This window comes from Ceratina calcarata, unplaced genomic scaffold, assembly GCF_001652005.2.
Source record: "Ceratina calcarata isolate Rehan_Ccalc_2016 unplaced genomic scaffold, ASM165200v1 scaffold554.2, whole genome shotgun sequence".
NCBI lineage: Eukaryota > Metazoa > Arthropoda > Insecta > Hymenoptera > Apidae > Ceratina > Ceratina calcarata.
The window spans coordinates 781120-802158 of NW_017176727.1; the positions used below are offsets into that span (position 1 = coordinate 781120).

General features: G+C 44.0%; 1 protein-coding gene across 12 annotated transcripts in view; it reads right to left on the reverse strand.

Moving 5' to 3' along the window:
* ttk (zinc finger and BTB domain-containing protein ttk) overlaps window positions 1-20401 on the reverse strand; it is a 43281-nt gene extending 22880 nt beyond the window's left edge. Inside the window, exons 1-5 of one of the 12 annotated variants that reach the window (XM_026817065.1) lie at window positions 18126-18266; window positions 17966-18067; window positions 5636-6028; window positions 4654-5389; window positions 4155-4214 (exon numbers count right to left, since the gene is read on the reverse strand). In XM_026817065.1, coding sequence (XP_026672866.1) covers window positions 4155-4214; window positions 4654-5389; window positions 5636-5854 — 1015 coding nt within the window. In that variant the 5' untranslated portion in view covers window positions 5855-6028; window positions 17966-18067; window positions 18126-18266. Of the gene's footprint in view, window positions 1-4154; window positions 4215-4653; window positions 5390-5635; window positions 6029-7346; window positions 9161-10644; window positions 11526-16439; window positions 16885-16909; window positions 17602-17965; window positions 18068-18125; window positions 18274-19749 lie in introns of those variants that run through there. The other 11 variants (XR_001916827.2, XM_026817066.1, XM_026817069.1 and 8 more) reach the window with 11 other exon arrangements.
* Between the last annotated feature and the right edge of the window lie 638 nt (window positions 20402-21039).

Below are 21039 nucleotides of genomic sequence, written 5' to 3' on the forward strand. Positions count from 1 at the left end.
CCTTCGTGTCGTAATTCAAACTTAGGTAGATCATTGAGTATGCAAATAATCATAATAGTATTTAATTGTGTATAATAATGTACTGATAAATATAACGTATTTCTACTATTTGTGGGGGGAAGCAAGAGGAAGGGTAGAGCCAGCAAAAAAGAGTCACCGTATATTCGAACCGGCTGTCCGTCAACTCTGTCCCGTGTTAAGTGTGTTTTATGCCGCACCCGCTTTTCCGTGTCCCCACCCCCTGCCCGTTCCTGTTTCATCGTCATTCCCTCTTCAGATTCTTTCGCTCTCACGCACGCTTTCGCCACTGTTCGCTCGCCGTTGATCGCGGCTTTGCCCCGATCCCGTACGGCTGCCAAGAGGACCGTTACGGTCCTGTTTGCCATACCACGAAGTGCATCTCAGCGACTCAACGAACCCGTCTCTTTCTTTCCTCCTTTCTTCCCAATAGATATATGCAACATACATACTCATACATCCGTCCTTGCACGCGCACTTATGCGCTCATTCCCTCTTCAGCCGTTCTTCTCAAATGCAACCCTTCTACTACGCGTTTCTTATGCACATTCACCCCTCGCGGTCGCCGATCTTACACCATTTAACATTCTCTTTTTTCATACCCCCCGGTTCATTTAGACTCCCTCTCGTATCCATCGCTACCATTGAAGGTATACAAATACACATTCACGCACAGATTTAATGCAACAGACTGAATCGTACGCGCGCATGTACTTCCGATTAGAAGCTTGGAGCATTCGTTACGTCGTCTTTATGAAAACGTCTTTAAGTAATCGTCTTTATGTAATTTTACAAGTTATTAAAAAGAAGATAACATGCTCCAAACTATCACGGCGCACCCGCACACGTACGAACATTGGTAATTATCATGACATACGCATACTCGAGACAAGGACCCACCCATATACATATTTTCGACAAATCCGTCCGTACGTCCCGTCAGTCAGAACCGTACAATATTACAACACATATATCCATACTGAACGGGAAGACGATCCATCGAGATCGAGGACGCTCGAGAAGAAGCAACGTTCTTTCTTCTTCGATGCAATTATACTTTATTTATATTTATTTAATCCGTTTTCGGCTTCGCTGTACATCAGATTCTTTTATTCAATTTTCTCTTATTTAGATTATTCTGGCATTTCGGAACGGTTTTCATATACATTATGTATATGTAGATATATACATATATATATTTTTTTATTTTGGTTTTTGAGCGGCTGGCCTCCCCTAGTTCCCTCGCTTCCCCCGCGCAAAGGTAATCTCTCAGAGATCGAATGGTGACTCAGATAATCTCAACTCACCTGCGCAAAGAGAACAAAGCGTAACACGTTTCACGGTCACTAACGAACGATCATCATGTTCGACATCTTCGAAGCACTCTCTGTCACGCGCGTGCGTGTGTGTGCGTGCGTGCGTACGTCAAGTAAATGCAATTTCTCTTTATTTCTTTTCTCTTTTCTCTCTTTCTCTTTCTTTATTTTTCTCTACTATTTTATCTATCTCTCTCACTCTCTCTCTCTTCCTCGAATATCACATAGGAAAGAACGTACGTCACATCCTTCTCGATATTACTTTTTCTTCTCCTTTTACTGATCTCTCTCATCGTCAATCTTACTGTCCGTCTCTCTGTCTGTCTTGCTCTATTTTCTTTCCGTCATTCGGGTTTGTTTCTCGTCCATTTCTTTCTGTCCTGTCGCTTATTCGTTCGCCTATTCTTCCCTTTTCATTTTTCTCTTCTGGTTTTCGAATACTTATCTCTCTCTGCGTGTGCTTCAACTCCGGATTCATTTCCCTTTGTTTCATGGAAATTTGGGCAACGAGAAGAATGCAAGAGAAGGCGGAAGCGATTAACCTGCCGACGTTCGTTGTCCGCTTTAAAAAAAGAGCTACGCACACCTTTTTTCTTTATTTCGTAAATGAAGGTTCTATCCATTTCACCGCAGTCTGTCACTCGACGTAACATCACATAAATTGCGTTCGACTTCCTTACAACGAACGAACAAATGAAAAAAGTAAACCAGCGTTTTAAATAAAAATCAGAAAAAAAAGTAAGCACCGCTAAAAGCTGGCTCCACCCCCTTCCTTTACCAAGTGGCCAATGGCAGCGAAGCGTTTCTCATTCGTGCGTGGATTCTATATTTTAATAAAAAGATACACATGTCGTGTATACGTATATGTATATATACAAACAGGTGTATATACATATAAATTCACGTATGCATTATGCAAAATGGGATTAAAAGGATTAAAGTGAAAGTGATAAGTAGAGAGAAATGTACATAATGTATTATCTAGACGAGTGTGAAGAAGGAGCATAAAAAGAAGAAGGAACGTGGCGCTGCACATTGGCCGAGAGCGTATAAGTTACATGGGTATGTATATTTTATATGCATATGTAAATACATATGTCCCTTAACGAGAATCGGTGGGTGGTAGGTTAGAATTTTTGGAGGCTACAGCATTCAAAAGGGAGTATTATCTTGTGTATTTGTTGACACGATTTTTGTAATTTTTTTTTTTTAATTCCGCTCGAACGTCTCGTCGTTTCAAAGAAGCATACAACACGAACGCCTGTATAGGCTCAACGAGACGACGGCTTCCTTTCTCTCTCGTACACTTTGTTTCTTTCGTATACATACATATATGGTACACGTGGGCATGTATGGTACGCATATGTATACATGTTTTATTCTGGCATTTTTTTTCTATTTTATTTTCTATTCTCGAGTTGTCACAGGTCAACACGCGTGACTCAAGTAGAGGTCTCGTTTCCTAAAAGCCCGTAAAACACGGTGCGCATCTCGTGTTTCAATATTACTTTGCCTACGCCTACGGCTTAACTGTGCCGAACGATTCGGTTCAGGTTCGAAAAAAGGAAACCATTCTTATCGTTATACGTATTGTTTGTTTTTATTTTTACTTCGGTTTTTTGTACTTCTAGCAGGCCGACTTTAAAAACCTATGACACGCATAAACTCCTGGAAGCCTATTCACCTGCTCCAGACGCAAATCGCACATACTGTTTTTTTTTTTGTTTTAATACTCTGCAAGATTTGTTGATATTAATTTCCCGTAAGAATGCTAACCCAGGCGGTGTCGACGAATTAACGTCTTAACGAATTGCACTCGTGAACAAATTCATCGACCCGAGTCGCAATGATCTTTTTTCCTATTCAGTGTACGTGAATTTACGATAAAAAAAATAACCTTCCCGGAAGCACTGCTGCGACACTGCGTTCGCGATTTAATTCGCAGTCGCGCAACCACGAGCAAGGTCAAAAATTAACGGGACGAAAATTCTGAAAAATTAAATTCATTAGCACATCGTAAAGCAGTTTTAATTATTCTTTCCTCTTTCCTTTTTTACTTCTTCCGTTTAAATCCGTCAAGACGAGTGCCTTGATGAAACCAAATAGACAAATAAATGATAGCATTTGTTAAGGATTAGAATAAAATATTGCTTAGGAAAGCACGCAAACGGAATGTTTTTTGTGTAGCTACCGTCGATCGACCTCGACGAATCGTATGTAAAAAAATTGGAATTCACTCTTTTACGCACTTCAAGAGTAAAAAGTAAATGAATTATTGAAACACTCGACAAGTTTATGTTAACTAAAAGAAGAACAACATGATAATGTCCTCTTCTACATACATGAAAAGTTTAAAAGTATTAAATACTGCTATCAGTTTTCTCTCTCAGCATATATAAATTCAATTTCATTAAAATGTACCAATTAATATGCATTATTAAAAACGGTCATAAATAGTTTAAGAATACAGTATCAATATACGAAAATCGTTATGAAATTATCTTCAAGTATTAACTAGCACATTTTTAATTCTATCAGAAGTTTGTAAATGTCTAACGACTTATTATTCACTTTAGCATAATTAGTGTATATAACAGTTCGCAAGTCTCAATTCAGGACTTGTAAATAAAACTAGATCACGACTTGTACCGGTATCATCAATTAATAACATGTTAAATTTGCTTTAAGCTAATATATACTCGTATCAAAGAATATTAATTTGCATTGCGTTGATGTTATTTCGATTATTCGCATTACGTATGGTGAATAAAAGATGATGCAATATTGTTAATCGTGTAAGCTGACAATGGTATTTCTTACCTTGTTTGAAACCCTCGCTCCCTTGTCTACTGTGTGGTCGTGCGAACGTCTCGTCAGAGGCTAGCGAACAAATAGAATTTGATTAGTTTATCAATAATCAATGTTTGCAATAAAAATGAAACTCTAAATGCTCCCTTAATACTTTAGTTATTTCGTAAAAAAGTTTGCGTCACAGTGAAATATAATGTAGACGGTACGTTTATTTCTTTGCTAAAGTTATGATCAGCTTTAATAGCCGTGAATATTTTATGAGCTCTTTCAGGAGGTGCCAAATAAGAAAAACTAAGATTGCAGATTTATAGTGTCATAACATCCTGTATAAAGTTCATTTGTAAGCATGTATAATCTACAATGTCCCGGAACGAACTACTTTTAAATTTTCAGTGTGCATCATACTTGGAAGTTTATTAAAATTGATTTGGTAGTTCTGGAGTTAACGAGAGAGAAAGAGGGAGAGTGTTGTGTGTGAGAGACGGAACAAAAAATAAAAGTAGTTTACCTTGGGCAGAGGTACTAGGCGTCGGTTCGGGTTCCCGTTTGACGCGAGGTGTCAGCGACTCAGGCGTGTCAGTACCATTCTCCGTTGGTTCGTCCTTTCTCGACGACGACAGGGCGGTCCCCGTCGATGCCGAGTTCCCGACGTTATTGCTGCTCACGTTGTTACTATTCGCGTTACCGGTGCTCCCGCTTCTACCGGAGTTACCGGTATTACTCTCACTTTGAAAGTCGATACTCATCTTCATTTCCATCATCTCGGGCGAGCCCTGGACAAGATCCGCCCCGGAACAGGACTGAAGTTCCTGGCCGGAGATCTCGCCGATCGGCGTGTCGGACGAGCCGCTCAGTTTCCTAGGTCTGCCTCTTTTCCTCTTTGGCGCGGATAATGCCGAACCAAGTAGAGGATGGCTCGACATATGGTGCATCCTCTTCTGCGAAACGTGATGGTGAGGCCCGATTTGGTTTATTCTATGCAGGTTCGGCGGCGGTGGAGGTACTGTGTTTTGATTGCCAAGCAACGAAGAGGTAATACTAGGCAAGTCGCACTTGTCCTCGTTTACCTCGGTCAGGCCCTTTATCCTGAGGGATTCAGCGACTCTCAGGAAGGCAGTTAGTCTGTCCTGATCGACGCTGACCTCCCCGCGGTACATGAAGTCCAAAAGACTGCGCATGTCCACGTAGGGGACATCCTTGAGAATGACTATTGGGTGCCTGTCGGGGTGCCCGACGAAAAGGGCCTGCAAAAACAAACAGCGAATAACATCCAGTGATCGGTGCAGATCCGACGAAAGGGTCGAAATAAGAGAACGTTATGAATTATTAATACGCTTTGCGAATCAAGTTAACAATTACGAATTAATGACGATGTCATAAAGAACGCGATTCGTATTAGTCTTCGAAAAGTGTGTGTATTTTCGGCAGATTCTCCGGATTACATTCAACGATGCATCGTTCTTTCAGATTAGCACAAGAGTTTAACTTACCTGAAAGTAGGGGCTACACGCCGACAGCACCATCTTATGTGCCCTGAGTAGCTGACCCTCGACGGCCAGCGTAACGTCGACAAACGACTCGTCATGGAGTAGTTGGTCGAAAACGGAGAGTAGATTACTTTGATGATTATTCCAGCGCAGACAAAATCTCTGCGATGCCATCGCTTCACTTCTCAGATCCGCCAAGTTACCGTTAATGTCCGCTAACATCAGATCTAGTGTTGATCTTTTTATTGGTATTGCTGCTGCCGCCTCGTCGTCGTTTCTTCTCGCTTTCCTCGACGAAGCCGCTTGCTCTTGTTCGTACTCCTGCTCGTACTCGTGCTCGCGTTCGTGCTCTCTTCTTCATCGGCCACAGTTTATCATGTCCTTCCTTCTCGTGATCTGCAAACAAACATAAACATTACTTATTATTATTAAATTGCTCCCTTTTTTTTATTCAACTGCTTTCTGTCTGTGGCTAATTAACAATTGTTGCTCTCAATTATGGAACGTTAAATAGAGCTACGTAACACGTGTTTGCTCCCTTGCAAACGGAACCGAAGCTTAACGTTCAAAATACAGCTCAATTACTTGCACGAGATCCGAACTCGTTTCCGTTTCTACATAAATGATTCATGTCAACATGAATCACTAATCCTTTCTCGTGATCAACGCGTGCGGAAACGCCAGACGATAGCGGCGTGGCGCGACTCTGGAGAATTCCTGCATATGGAAAATTTCTTGAAGATTATAGGCATAGTCCTGGGCGCGAGTAGTCTTCTAAGCAATCGGCGATATATACATATACAATGTATGTGTGTATGATAACGCCTGCATGCATAATCGGCCATATAAGTTCGCGAGACGATACGCGCGAGGTATGAACGTGGGTGTACGACCCTGGAGGACGTAGGTTGGGCGAATAGGCGACTCGCTCGGTTCATGCCTTTTATGTAATTCTCTCCTCACCCCTTCACCAATCCAATCACGGTCACGTACGCAACGTTTGTTTCGCTAAGATCCTGAAGATGTGGCAGAAACGCGACCTTTCCTCGATCGGAAAAGGCCAGCGAAATTATGCGTCATCACAAAAAAGTATAGGCATGAATACATAATCTAAAAAACCATCAGTCATTTTTTGACTATGTTTCGTTTCATGAAATCCAGAAGTTGCATCAAATTAGAATGAATACAGAACAAATAATTTAAAGAGATGAACGATCTACTAGAGACGAGTATGTATTTTACAATTGGCAAAAAACTTACACTAACTTTTGAAGAATTTATAAATCAGAAAATAAAAAAGACAACTATCAAATGTTATGTTGATCGCGGAAATATAGTTGGGTTTACAAAGACATAGAAGGATCCATTTTCTCAACTTTTTCAACAAGCTTTTTCCAAATGGGTGTGCGAATGAAAGAAGCAAAAGGAAAAGAGAGAGAGGATCCCTCCACCTCCTCAATTCTCGTGCAGAAGAGGTCGACGGGTCGGCCGAGAGAATCAATAGTATTTTCTACGCATTCGGATCGATACCAAGTTCCGTTGCTTTCGCGCGCAAATCTCCATATACATGTACGTGTGTATACGTACAGAAGTGACGCCGCAAATGTGCAAGTACACATTCGACGCTTGTCGCGAACGGCAAGTATCGTTGTGGGTGCATATTCGATATAAATGCAGGATAGCTGTTCACGACCTTGCACGACCTTGTTAATACCTTGAGTGAATGGTTTTCACGGTGAATGGCACGTCACCATGGTGTGCGGTAAATGGTGGTAGCGTTACATTAAACGATCGCGATCGTTAAACGATTTCTGAAACGTCTCGTCGCGCCTTACTTCGCGACTTCTTCCTCCTTTCGACATCGCGCCACTTCGAATTCCTGATAAATAGATTACGTAACAAAATCAAACTCTCTCAGTTGCTTTATTAAATTGGTCGCGCAAAAGTGAGAAAAAAACAGGATATTGATGATATATTATTATTAGCTAGTGCTCTTTTTTTTTCCTTCCTGAACCTGTCGCGTTAGAAGAACGCGAAGAGAGTAATGTGTCGTATTCACGTAATCGGCAACGATTACGGTACGTATACGAGAAAAAATTCCAGGAGATAAATCAATAAGAACATGCTAATCGTTGTACACCTTCATTATGAAACAAAACCTGATTCTCCATTATAGTTACAATCCCATTCTAATCATTTTATGGCAGAGTTTGCTCGGACAGACTCGGAGTTCATTTAAAAGATCCAATGAAGTACTCATTTATTATGTGTTTATTCTGTCGGCATTATCTAACACGATTACGTCAGAAAATTGTTGAATCAGCTGAAATACGCGCGCTCTTTCTCGACCGGTGTTGTTACTACCTGTTTTAGCGACGGTTAAAAAATATTTTCCACCGAACGGAAACAGATACTTATCTACATAATATTAAGAAAACGCGTATTCGATGAACTGTGTACTAGAGTTGATCGAAGTAGGAAACAAGCCTACGAAGAAATATTGCAAATGAAGAAGACGTGCCAATGTACACAATTGCGTTCCTCGAAAGGTGCACATATAAACGGGATCGGATCGTCTCTCTCTTTAGTTACATATTTGTTTAGTCGCGTGGAGGCACGCAGGACCGTAGTTCGACCAGTTTTCAAGACGAACACGAAAAAAAAACTGACGCTACCACTTAAAATAAAATAAAATGTAAAAAACGAAATATAAAAATGGTCTCTGGATTGGCAGTCGCCAAACGTCATCGACGCCTTTCGAATACTATTCAGGTTATCAACAACGGCCGCGTGACGAACGGGCTTGTCTATATCCAAGTATTAGCTGGTGATGAAATGAACACTCCCGGCCATATAATTAAGCCGATAATTACTTCCTATGGTCCTAATATCATTCTTCTTATTATCGTATATCGTGACGCTCTAAACGAGTGTGTGTTCAGAGACCAGCCGGTAATGCCGATTAACGACGGTTTCGCTCTAATAACGGGAAATCGAGAAATTCGTTAAATAGAAGGCACGAGAGCGAATCATGGGGGTATTCAGCAGCCGTACACAATTCGTTCGATCACGCGTGTGGCCGTACACTACGTCAACGATAAAACCCGATTAAACGATATTTAGATCGAATCGAGTTACATGAAGAGAGAGAGAGAGAACGAAAGAGAGAGCCAGCGTAGTGTACACAACGTGTTCTATTCCTTGAATGTAGGTGCGCCTCCAACGACGTTGAAACATTTTCATTTGATAGATAACGACGTTACGAACGAACACAGGATTACGAATCGACGAAATATTGCACAACAAACGGAGCAGAGAAGAGAGCTGATCGTCTCGGTTATACGAGGCCGCTCCCAACCAACTTAAGTACGAAGTTCGTCCCGTTATATTCCCTTAACCATCCACGGTCACCACCATTACACCCATCGGCATCGTCACCACTGTGAGTTCTGCTCTGGCCGCCGACATCATCATCGTCGCAACCGACCCCATTGTTCCTAGGTTACACGTCTCTACGTACATACATACATACATATATTCATCGTATCTACGAGGCGACTCTGGTGCACACAAAAACGCAGCGTGCGCTATCTCGCAGCTACGAGAGTTGCATGCGTATTTACGCATACATTTACCAACGGCACCTCGTATGCAGCGAGTGCGTCTCCCGACGTAGCTGACCCCGAAAACAATGAGGTTTTCACGGTGAATAAAGAAATATACATCCGAGAAATCTCCCTGATTCCGCCAATTCCGTTAGTAGAAACGAGCAGAGTATCGAGATAGTCGGTTGAAAACTTCCAACTCGTTACAGACTTGGTCGAGCTTTAAGTTTTAACGAATCGAAGACAAGCCAAGTGTAACTCTGTAGAGGCAGAATCGGAGATAAAGATTAGTTTGCGATGCCCCTCGACACGCGTGCTCGCCGATGCAATTCGTGTTCTAACATGAATGAAATGTGGGTCATCATCGTCGATGATATCGAGCATGATTCGTTGGTCGAAAAGTTGCGCGCGCGTTTACAAGCACGCAGACTGGCGCACTATTTCGATGGCTAGCAGCGGCCCTAATCGAATCTACGCGCACGCACACTAATGCAAGAACGCCTGTTGCTTACGCACGTGCGTGCGTGTAATGGCGTGTCCGTGCATGCGTCACGCACACGGAGCCGTGCTACATTCTCGCTCGTGACGCGCACACGTCCTTAAAGCAACGGATATTTGTATGCGTTCGTACATGAGAGTACGCGACTCGCTCCTCTCATGGCCACGCATTGCGTAATCAGCACCAGCGGTAAAGTCACGCCGAGGTACAAAACGAACGACAAAGCGCGGCAAATACCGCTGCGTTTCGAGAGCCTGAAATCCTCGCTCGTCCTCCCTGTCCCTCTTTCTACGTTTCTCGCGAACCCTCTCTCTCTTTTTCTTTGCAACCGTCTCTCTTTCTCTTTTTGTTTCTCCGCTGTGTACCCTCCCCGTGTTGGCTGGCTTAAGCCTCCTACCTTTTACTGTTTCGACGCTTCCGCGTGTAGAGGATACAAGCATGGGTATAGTCGGTGGAAGTAATATAGCGAGGTCATAAACTAATCTCTCAAATGGTAAAACCAAAGTGCACCACAATAACATTGCACAATTCTTGCTTTCTTTGGTTCTCATGTTTATCCTCTACGTATAAAATCTGAATTCTTGTATCTGACGTTTACATTCATATTTTTATACACCGTTTAAATAAATCGTGAAGAAATTTTCTTTTTGGGCTGGATTAAATGGAATATATATGTTTAAAAATTGATACGACACGTTTATCCGCTTGTATTTTGAGTCACTTTGTCGCCCTGTTGATTTTATAACCACGCTATATAATTTCCAGCAATCGTGTGCGCAGTGCATGCACGTCTTCGCCGGAGGTGGTGGCTCATTCTTTATCTTCCTCTCTCTCTCGCTATTAGATACACTCCGAGATCCATTAATAGTGTTTAAAGACGCCAGTTTTTATCCTAGGATTATTCTTACCGCGGTCAACCGGGAGATACGTATCGATAGGGAAACATTCCGCTGAATCATCGCTCAAGGATGTACGTGTCAGTCGACAAAATCGTTTCTGCAGGAATTCTGCGGACCGTCACGCCGTGCGACCGCCGTCACGCCGTTGGATAGATATTTTTCCGTTTTTCTCGGTCGGGCGCGAAATCGACTTCAACGCCGATAATGAGAGGACACCACCTAGTAACCGATTTCTCAAAGACCGTCCTCGGCGATTTCGACATATAACCAAGTTTCCACGTGCGGGACGTGATCTTACATGGTCGGGATTTTTTCGTTTGTGCGTACGATCAAGGAACTACTGAGAAACGGAGTAGAAAGGAAACCAGGGAGGAGGGAGAGAGGAAAAAGGGAGCAAATAGGAACATCCGGAGGCGATAGTCGCTCTAGAGTAAAGGGTTGCTTCATCGATCGACCGAATTTTAACGGTGGATCGAGGTCGAAGTCAACCGAGTGTACATCGAACAAGCAAAGTGCCTAGATAAACGGATAAAACGGATAGGAATACATGAAATAAGTTGGAAATTTTGATCGACATGAGAAGGAGAAGAACTAAACTTTGTCGTGAATTTCACGAATAAAGATCTTCATAAGATCGAATGAGAAAAAAAGATTAATTTGATAGAACAAAATCTTTAAATAATACAATCTCTTGGCACATCCCCAGGGTCATTAATAGTAGAGATCGAGGGGAAAAAATGAATCAAACGAGTAAATAGGTTGGGTTCACGATAATCAATATCGCTAACAACGAAATATGCAAACACTCAGAGGCGCATCGAGTTTCGGAGTTTGTACTCAAGAGAGAACAAGAGAACAAAGAAAATTAATTCGAGGTAACGGTTGGATTTTAATTTGTCTAAAGTGGAATATTAGAAAAATGAAGCTCCCTACATCATCATTATATTAGAATACCTAATATATTCGTTCCGCTTTGGTTCCTTTTTATTCTGCTTTTCTTTGAAGGGTTGATAGGGCCACCTTTGATTCGGATTGTATTTCCAACAAGATTTTCCTCGCGCGGTGGTGATATAATTCGGGAGTATTTCAAATCGAGTGTGGCAAGCGTGTGCTCGGGTATCTGTCCCTTGTCGCACCTCCTCCCACTGGGGGAGTGCCAGGATGTGCTTGGAACGATGAACGCGCTCACACTTCACACATTCCCGAACGCACGGCGGTCGCGAGTGTGCGTGAACCTGTATGATCGCGTACATGAGACACGCGTACACGCGTGATAGTTTGTCGGCATCGAGGCACAGGTACGGCTCATTCCGTTAGGTGTAGTGGAAGCACCAGGTACGAAGTTAACGGAGAATTATGCGGCAAAGGGGGAGAGGGATCGGCTACTGAGGAACGTGGTGTCCCACATTTTAGAACCTTCGTGAAGAAATACCCGCAACATTTCTGATCCGCGCATTCATTCGCCAACGAGTCAGTGTCGTCCCCCGCAATCGAGATACGCATTTTCGGGTTCATTCGCGCAAATGCAAGTCACGCGTCTGCTTTTCCATGTCCGAAGAAGTTCACTCCACTCAGTACGTAATAAACAATTTCAGCATCGTAAATGTGCAGAATACGTGTACGAAATAAAAGCATTCAACGAATAATGTGTCGTATTTGCATAATTAAAAGCTCAGACGTTTCTGAAACATTGACCTCCATTGGAAAACTTCGAATCGTAACTGGAATTCATATATTATCCCATTGTAAACATCAGTAAAGTGTGAATGTTCGAATCGTTGTCCGAACGATCAACATGAACGAGGTTTCAACCGTTTCGGCAGGTCGAAAAACAACCCTAAAAGAATATAGGTGTTCACGGGCGCAGGATTCCGAGACGTTGAATCTCATCTCTGAAGAGCTTGCTCTTTTGCCCCTCTCAGACCACTACCGAGACGATCCGACGTGCACAGACGAGTCTCGGCCACTCTCACGCACTCACGCGTGCACTCACAGACAGGTCGGCCATCTTTCTTTCTGTTAGCCTGTGCACCCTACCCCTCCCACCCGCCATCACGCCCTCCTACACCTCCACAACCTCGTACCTACCCCTCTCTGACGCTCCTCGCCCTCACGACCACCACCCTTCTGCCGACGACGACGGCCGACCTCGCCGTGCGCATTGGCGTCCACCCTACAATTTTTTACAGCCGAACGTTCTCGATTCTCAAAACTTTCCTAAACAACGTTCTCGCAGTGCTTGCAGGACCACGCCAATAGTTGTAAAAACGTCACGAGCGATACGGAATAATGAAGGACTTTGTAACACGTGGAGAATAAAAGTTTACGACCGATTGTGGATAAACGCGGTGACGATACCTGAGAAATAAAGACTGCTAAATAGAACCTTGACGCGATTTCCAATCGCAATATTATAAGTGTTCCACATATACGTACGTAATCCGTACATATCAAGGTCCACTTTTAACAAGCGTTACGCGTCGACAAAAAGCTAAATTCTCCTATTTCAGAGCAGACGAACATATGTATAAAAGTAATCGACGCTACAGCACGCTGCGTGGTTTTTCAGCGATTTCCTACGCAACGTTCCGTTCCCATAGAGCGATTAAATCTATGCACCATTGCCGACCCTTCCGTTAAACGTGATCGCCCCTCGATGCGCATTGCGCTGGCAGTCACCCCTCTGTTTTCACTAAAATTTTTTCCCTCTCAGTTCTCATAAAAGAAATGCTCTTCACTCTGAAGGATAATGTTCTACTTCACAAAGTAGCCTTCTATAGTTGAACGTTAATCAATTTACTGTTTTTAATTGTGTCACTGCCACGAACGATCATCTTATCGTAGGAATCCTGTTAATGAATCCTAATTGATGTGGGAGTGAGTGGCATTGAAAGTTTTAGTCATCTATAACTCTAATAATAGTAATTATCCTTAATGAACCTGCTTATCATCCTGTTTCTATTCTTTTTTTTCATACAAAAGGAATTATCACTTGAAGGAGTTTAATGTCTGCCGATTTATTATACAGTTTTGAGAACAAATGGACGTTAATTTTTTAAAATATTCCATAAACCCCGTCGAATACTGAAATGTAATACAATGCCGTTAGAAAAGTGAGCTACGTAACGTGGGAAAGAAGAAAATCACTTGACCGAATCGGCAGTGGTGTTTTTAAAGGATCGACAAATAATTTGCCTGTGTAACTCGTCTATTCAATGTGACCTCAGTTTTTCAGGCGAGCGAACAGTGACGAGAAATGTGGCAACCTCGGTTGACGTCCGCGATACTAGACGCAGGTGTAACTAGGGCGCGAAGCTGAACACCCATTTCGTGATTTAGTTGTATGGTGTTATGAAAACAGGTGCAGGTATACCCGATTCCTGCCTCTTTATAACATCGTATGCTTTTACACCGACCGACCTGCTGTTGACACACCATCCCCGATGAATCATACCAAGAATAAAAAGAGACTCAGACAAAAGAACGAACAACCAAAAACAAATCCTCGGTAACGTTACCCTCTGAATCTGTTATTGTCGACCATTTCAGAGTAATCGACCCTATAGAAATGCACGTGACGTGTCACGGAAAAACAATGAAAGAACGCAGAGGGTAAAATATTCGTCATTCTTAAGTAAATCGCACGACCCGTATTATGACAGAAAATACGTACAGTTAAATTCCATGCACATTCCTAGTTTTCTAGTTAATCGTATCCGTCGCCGGATTGGAAAAAGTACAAGGATAACAATAGAAATAGAAAAAAATGAAGTATGATTATTATTCGGAAAGAATCATGATTCTTGGATATGTAATTAACGAATTCGCGAATGTGTCACATTATATCTGCATGAAAATCAAAACTGCAGCGACTTGGCAAAAGTGCAAACTGCTGTCGGAGTCCGACATTCTTGTAATGGATATATCCTGACGACCACGCAGTCGTAATCCACACACGTAATAAAAGGAACGACGGATGGGGAGTACAGGGAGAGGCAGCACGTTGCACAGTCATCACCGTTACACGAATGCGCACGCGTACGAAGATTTGATCATATACACATTTTTATATTAGAGAATTTGCTAAATACTAATATTCTGCAGAAGAGATCTAAATTTTCCTCTAACACTTTTTATAGCCTAGATTATAGAACATATCCTGGAGATAAATCTTTTTGCAGAACTCTATTCCTACACTTTCTAGCCAATTACAAATAGCAATTAACAAGTAGCCGTCACACTTCATCGTCAGTCTCGTTTGCCACAGCGATATTCTACCCAGCTAGTCCAGACGTATGAGAAAAGAGATACTTACATTTTTATTCATTGCTTCGCGAAAAGTTTCTTAAAACTTTGGCCGGTATTCAGAGTCGTTACTTATTTTTAAGATCACCTTAAGTATTTCCTATCCCTGTCTTTCCAGTCCGTGTTGTGTACAGGAAACAGGAACTCAAGTAAATGTTTAAGGCGATCTTAAAAATAAGTAACGACTCTGAATACCGGCCTTTGACCTCGTTTCGCAAAATGCTGACTTAACCCTCAAAGTGAAGCGAACAGTAGATAGCAACAGTAGAAATCTATATTATCGGCTATCATCCAGATACGCGGGAAGTTCGAATAGAACGTGATCTATAGCACTCGCCTATTCACTACGATGAATCAACGAATGATACTTGTCACACTAATGAATTAACAAACTATTACCATCACAAAAGGTGGACCCTACGTATGAAGCTATTTAGGGGAACCCTCCCTATTGCATACGTACGACTACCATCATCACCACTATAATCGACGCTTCAACCCCTCGCGGGTACCACGATAAAATCGTCACGCTAGTTTAATCAGAAACCCGCAGGAAGTCCTATGTAAGTTCTCATCAAAACGCACGTGTGTATGAATATGTTGAGCTTCAGTGCACAAGCTAACACTTGTCGTTTGTGTGCAGGTTATATCATTCTTTTTTTCGAGTACATCCGTGATTCATGATAGGGTACACACGAGAACATTATCATAATTATTGTTTTTGTAGAAAATTTATAAATTCCATACCTCAGCGAATTAGTTATCCGATTTTTTAATAATATTCGAGCCTGCACAAAATTCTACCAGTACACTACTGAATTATTCCTTATCTCGAAGAACGAAGAAACATTTCATTGTTAAACATATGTACAATACGTGAACAAAAAAATGTAGTTTTTCACAATAGATATTTAGGAATGATAGCTCATTAATTTTTATAAACAAGTCCTTGAAAATTAATTTAATGTAGTAGATAAAAAAGTAGAGAGCACTATCAAAAATGGAGTAATATAAACCAGCAAAGACACCACGTGTTTAAGCCACGTGCTTGTTAAGTTATTTCACTTGGTGGGAGGTCGATGGATGAACGCGTTTTCTCCGCATAGTTTCTTGCACGATATATTTATCAATCACTTCAACGTACTAACTTGCATTTGAACAATAAGAGTTCAAGGAGCATCGATTTCTTATTCCTATAGTTATGAAACTAGTTTACGTTCTAATTCCCGTTGTCAACAAAAATGCTGAAAAAATGGACGACGTGCAAATTTGCAAGCTAACTAATTGTAAGTTCAATCTTGGTTTGTGAACGTCTATATCTCAAAGATAACGACGAATCCCTGTTCGAGATAACTAGCCTCGGCGACTAACGGTAACTTGCACTTTGAGTTCTTCTGTGACATGCGACTTCGAAAGGAATTGTAATAAAATATTTCGATTTAGTGGAAGAAATGAATAAACCATAAAAAATTTAAAGATAGAAAAACATATGTATTTACCTCGGGACGTGCAAAATTATTTTACGAAATTCCCTGTCGGCAACCATTTACAAATCCTATGAAACTACATTGCAGCAGAATCGGAAGAGTAGACGCGTTATAAATAAATCACAATTATACACGATGCATCCATAAAACACTAATATACGTGTAAGAAACGATTTACTACACTTCTATCCACAAACTTACTCAATCACAAGACTTTTTGTCGATTATAAACGTTTTGCACAATTCCGCACCGTTTTCTTGTTTCTTTCTCTCTCTCCTTTTTTACACACCCCGATATGGCACAACTTACATAATTTTCCACCACAATGTAGAAAACGAAGGGATTAATTAGCTCGCGCGCGGTGACACCGTCGACTGAAAGGCACGTTCTGACACGTGTTCGAGAACTCGAGGTTGTGGCACTGATTCGATCTCTCTCGTTTTCAGATACGAGTAAAGAAGTACGTATACACAAAACTCACCTGTTAAGGTACATGGTTAACGATTGGAACTCATGAATCTCGTCGAAGATTGCAATCGGTGAATAGAAAAAGTGTGACACGGGTGCAAAGAGATGGAGGGAAAATCACGAAGAGGAAGTGAACACGATTCACTGGCAACAATGACGCTCCCTCGCGAGGGAAGCAACTGCAGAGGCATACGGGGAGCAAGCAGCTCAATGAACATAACAAGGGGGAGGATGGTCGGCGGATGGACGAACGAACGACTCGAGTCGAGTCGAGTCAGCCTCGACACCCCGGGGCGTATCGGCGCCTATGGGCAGCGCCATATCCGACCGCGACACATGCGAGAGAGAAAGAGAGAAAAACTGAAGGGGGAGGGGGAACGCGAAAGAGAGAAACGAAGTGCACGAGAAGGACGGAACGATTCCAAGAGACGAGGGAAAGAGGAGGGAGGGAAGATTTACGCAACCCTCTCTCAGCGAGCGAAAATCCACGTAGAGAGGCACGCTGTCGTCGATGCGTCGATAAGCCACGTAGTATCTTCCTTACACGCGCTTCACTTTTTCTTCATGTTTTTCCAAGAAACTGTGAAACCATCCTCTCTCCTTTTACCCCGTGAACGTATCCTCTCTCTTTTGCTCTTGCTGCGTTAACCCTTCCCACGTACGCACACACAAACACGTACACGCACACGCGCGCGATATCGCACGGTGGCGTGCACGCACGCATACCCGCACGAACACCCACACATGGCAAACGTGAGCGCATAAACATACGAAGCACTAGCAAACACTCCTGATTTGAATTGTACACCACACGGCAACCAGGATGACGACTACGACGACGATGACAACGAGAACGATGGTAACAACGATGACGACGAACACACGGCACGAGCAAATCGTAAAACTTAAGGGAACAAGGGGCGAACAGAGCGAGACAACGATAGGTGAAAGATAGGTGCAAAAATAAAGAGGGAGAAAGCGACGAGAAAGTATGAGAGAGCAAGGAGCTTCCTTTCCTCCGCACTAGTAATATCGATTCGTAGGGTAGGAATGATGGCAACGACCCTACCTGGTTTGACGAAACGAGGCTCGAGGCGCACGGTACATTTTTCAGCTTATCGACACCGCCCGGTTTTCCCCGATGACACCCGAGTTCCGTAACACCCCGATTCTATTTGGTACACGACAACGTCAGGAAATTTACACACTATCGCACCACGTCGACTTACCTTGGCATCTTGGGATGCAGCTGATTCGACGACGGGGTGAGAGCCTCTCCACCGAGGACGTGCGACTTGGCCCGTGCAGCGCTAGGACGCCATGTCATCAAGTCGAGGCGCGGACTCGGGGCAAATCGCGCATATACACACTGATAGAGAGAGAGGCGCACGAACACCACGTAGCTGACCAACCCGGTGCCTGCCGTGCTGGGAATTCCTGCTGCGCCACCGAACGGCCGTCACGGAACCTCGCCTACGCCCGCCTAGCGCCACGACCGTGCTTTCCGTTCGTGGTACCCTTCACCGCTTTGCAACGCTCGCGACACCCGCCCGTTCGCGCGCCCTCGTTCAACCAAACCACCGAAGTCGTACCGTCGCGTCGAGCCCGTCGAGCCGCGTACAACCTCCCGCAATCCTACCACCGCTACCTACCCAATAATGGTCCCCACTACACCCTTCACCCTCTCCTTATACATATATCCCCTTCCTTCTCACCCTCCTCGTCATGCACTCCTCTTTTCCCTCGCTCCGCGACACCCCCTAACTCCCTCGCGCCATCCTGCGCGTTTCGTCCTTCTCGTTTCCCCTCTCTCACGCTCCAACACTTTTATACTCGCTCTCTCTTTCTGATTTCTCTGTCTGTTCTCTTCTCCTTTTCTGTACCGTATCACTCCCTCTCGCTCGTTCTCTTTCGATATACCCTCCATCCTTCTCTGTCGCACCGACTCTCCCACTCTTTTCTTAATCCGCAAGGAACGAATCGCCTAACTTCCTTCTCTTTCCTCCTAACCGTCATCTTTCCTCTTTTTATCTTCTTCAAAACCTACACAGACGCAATCCCTCGATTCGTCCTCCTCGTTCTTGCTCTCTTCACCCTCGATCACCCTCCGAAAAGGGCACTTATTTTCGCCCCTTTGTTCTCACGCTTGTGACCAACTTCTCCTTCTCTCCTACCTTTCCTTAAAACCTGCCACCTTCCCCTGCCTTGTACGCCCTCGTTCCTCGAGCTTCTTTCTCGAACACACCCTCTCCCTCTCTGCCACCTAAGCTACTTCTTACGTCGTGTGTTACTGCGCATTCGTTTCTGCCAAAGTCGCCACGAGCTCGTGCAACTATTCGCAAACTTGTTAACCATTGACGACGTCACGCGCGGTTCCAGTGGTTGCGACAGTCGCTTATCGCTTCTCGTATTATTTTGATAAAGGAAAATGCGGGTTAAAGGGGCACCGAGTCTCCGATAAACTGTTTTCAAAACGAATGGCTTACATTGCATTTGCTAAGCATGATGTTAAATTCGACTCTTTTAGAATTTTCCTATTTCACTACTTACCCGAAAAATATTGAAAATTAAGAAAGATAATTAAATGCTATTGGTAATATGTAATGGATCTCGCATCCCTTCGAACAAAGAGTGGGATGTGCAAAATGGCTACGTTTCCTCTGGCGGATGATCGAATGGAAAAATACAAGGGGTTGAACGAAAGCGGAGTAGAAAGAAATTCGTGAACGTTAAGAAGTCTGCGTTAGGAGTTTCGTCGCGAATTACATACGCAACCGCGATTTGCGTCTGCGCACTTTTTTCTGTACAGACTCGGCGAGCAGTGGTGTAAGATAGAGCGAGATAGCCACTCACCGCCACGAGGCTGTTTCTCAACTTCTGAGTTGCAAATGTACAAGTACCAACCACATTTGCGTATCCTGGTAGTAGTTCGTCGCCGCTTTAACTTCCGCTTCGTTCCTCGAGCCTCGTTGCGTATCCGTGGCAAGAATCCGTGCGTTGTCACGTTACCATGGAAATAAACGCACCGTCGTCCGATTTCCTCGTTGGATCTCAACTCGTGTACTGGTTGCGTGTCGTCACCGGAATCGTTGCGCTACGCTGACGGCACCTTGACACGTTTACCCCGACACGCGGATTCTACACCACCGCAGAAATTTCGAAACGACTTCATTATCGGGACTCTATTACGCGACGTCTCGCTATCTTTATCGACGCGATTTATCGATCCCCAACGGCTAGAGATCCTGAGTCACTTTACCGTTTCCCGCGCTTTTACTTTGTGCAAACATAAACTCCCTCGGACACAATTATATATAAAATGCGAGCATGCTAGATGAGGCAAATTTGGGATTCGGATGATACTTTGAACGAGCAATATATTATGCGTGCACGAAGTGACGCGTTACCAACACGAGGGTTGGTCGGAAACGATGCGCGGGGCGCTGCCGCGGAAGGATCCCCACGGATCTTTTCGGTCGACTGATAAAAAGGCTTGGAAGCTGCCTTGTCGCGATGGACGAGGCGTATACGGACAAAAAAAGTCGCTGGAAGGGGAAGCTCCGGAGAGTCTCAGAGTCGGGCAGGGGAGAACGGAGCACGCGGGAACGGAGGGATCGTCTGTCGGTGGCGGTGCTGGGGTGGGGGCGGTGGGTACGGCGGGGACTCGGTACCGGCGGCGACGGGGTGAAGAGGTAGATACATACACGTAGACAACGTGGGTTGGGGTGAAGGGGAGAGCTATATCGCCGCCGCCGCCGCCGCCGCCGCCGACACCACCACCACCATCACCGTTGCCGTTACCGCCGTCGTCGTCGTCGTCGACGTCGCCGCGCCGCCACGATGATTTGACTCTGCATGCTACCGCTGCCACCGCCACCGCACGATGATCCAACTCTTCTGCTAGCTGCCGCCGCCGCTATCGTCACCACCACCGGAGAGCCACGCCACCGCTGCTTTGCTCCTTCGGTGTCCTTCGTTTCGCTTTAGCAAGAATCTATCGTGCTAGTTCCATTACGTTGACTTGTGCGTTTAGAGAAACTCGGTTGGCTCTCCTACCGCCTAGCGCGCCCACGGCCAGGGCTGTATCGCTTGGGGCTGTGTTCGTCCGTTCTAATCTCATGGCCTCCCTGCTGCCACGCTTCT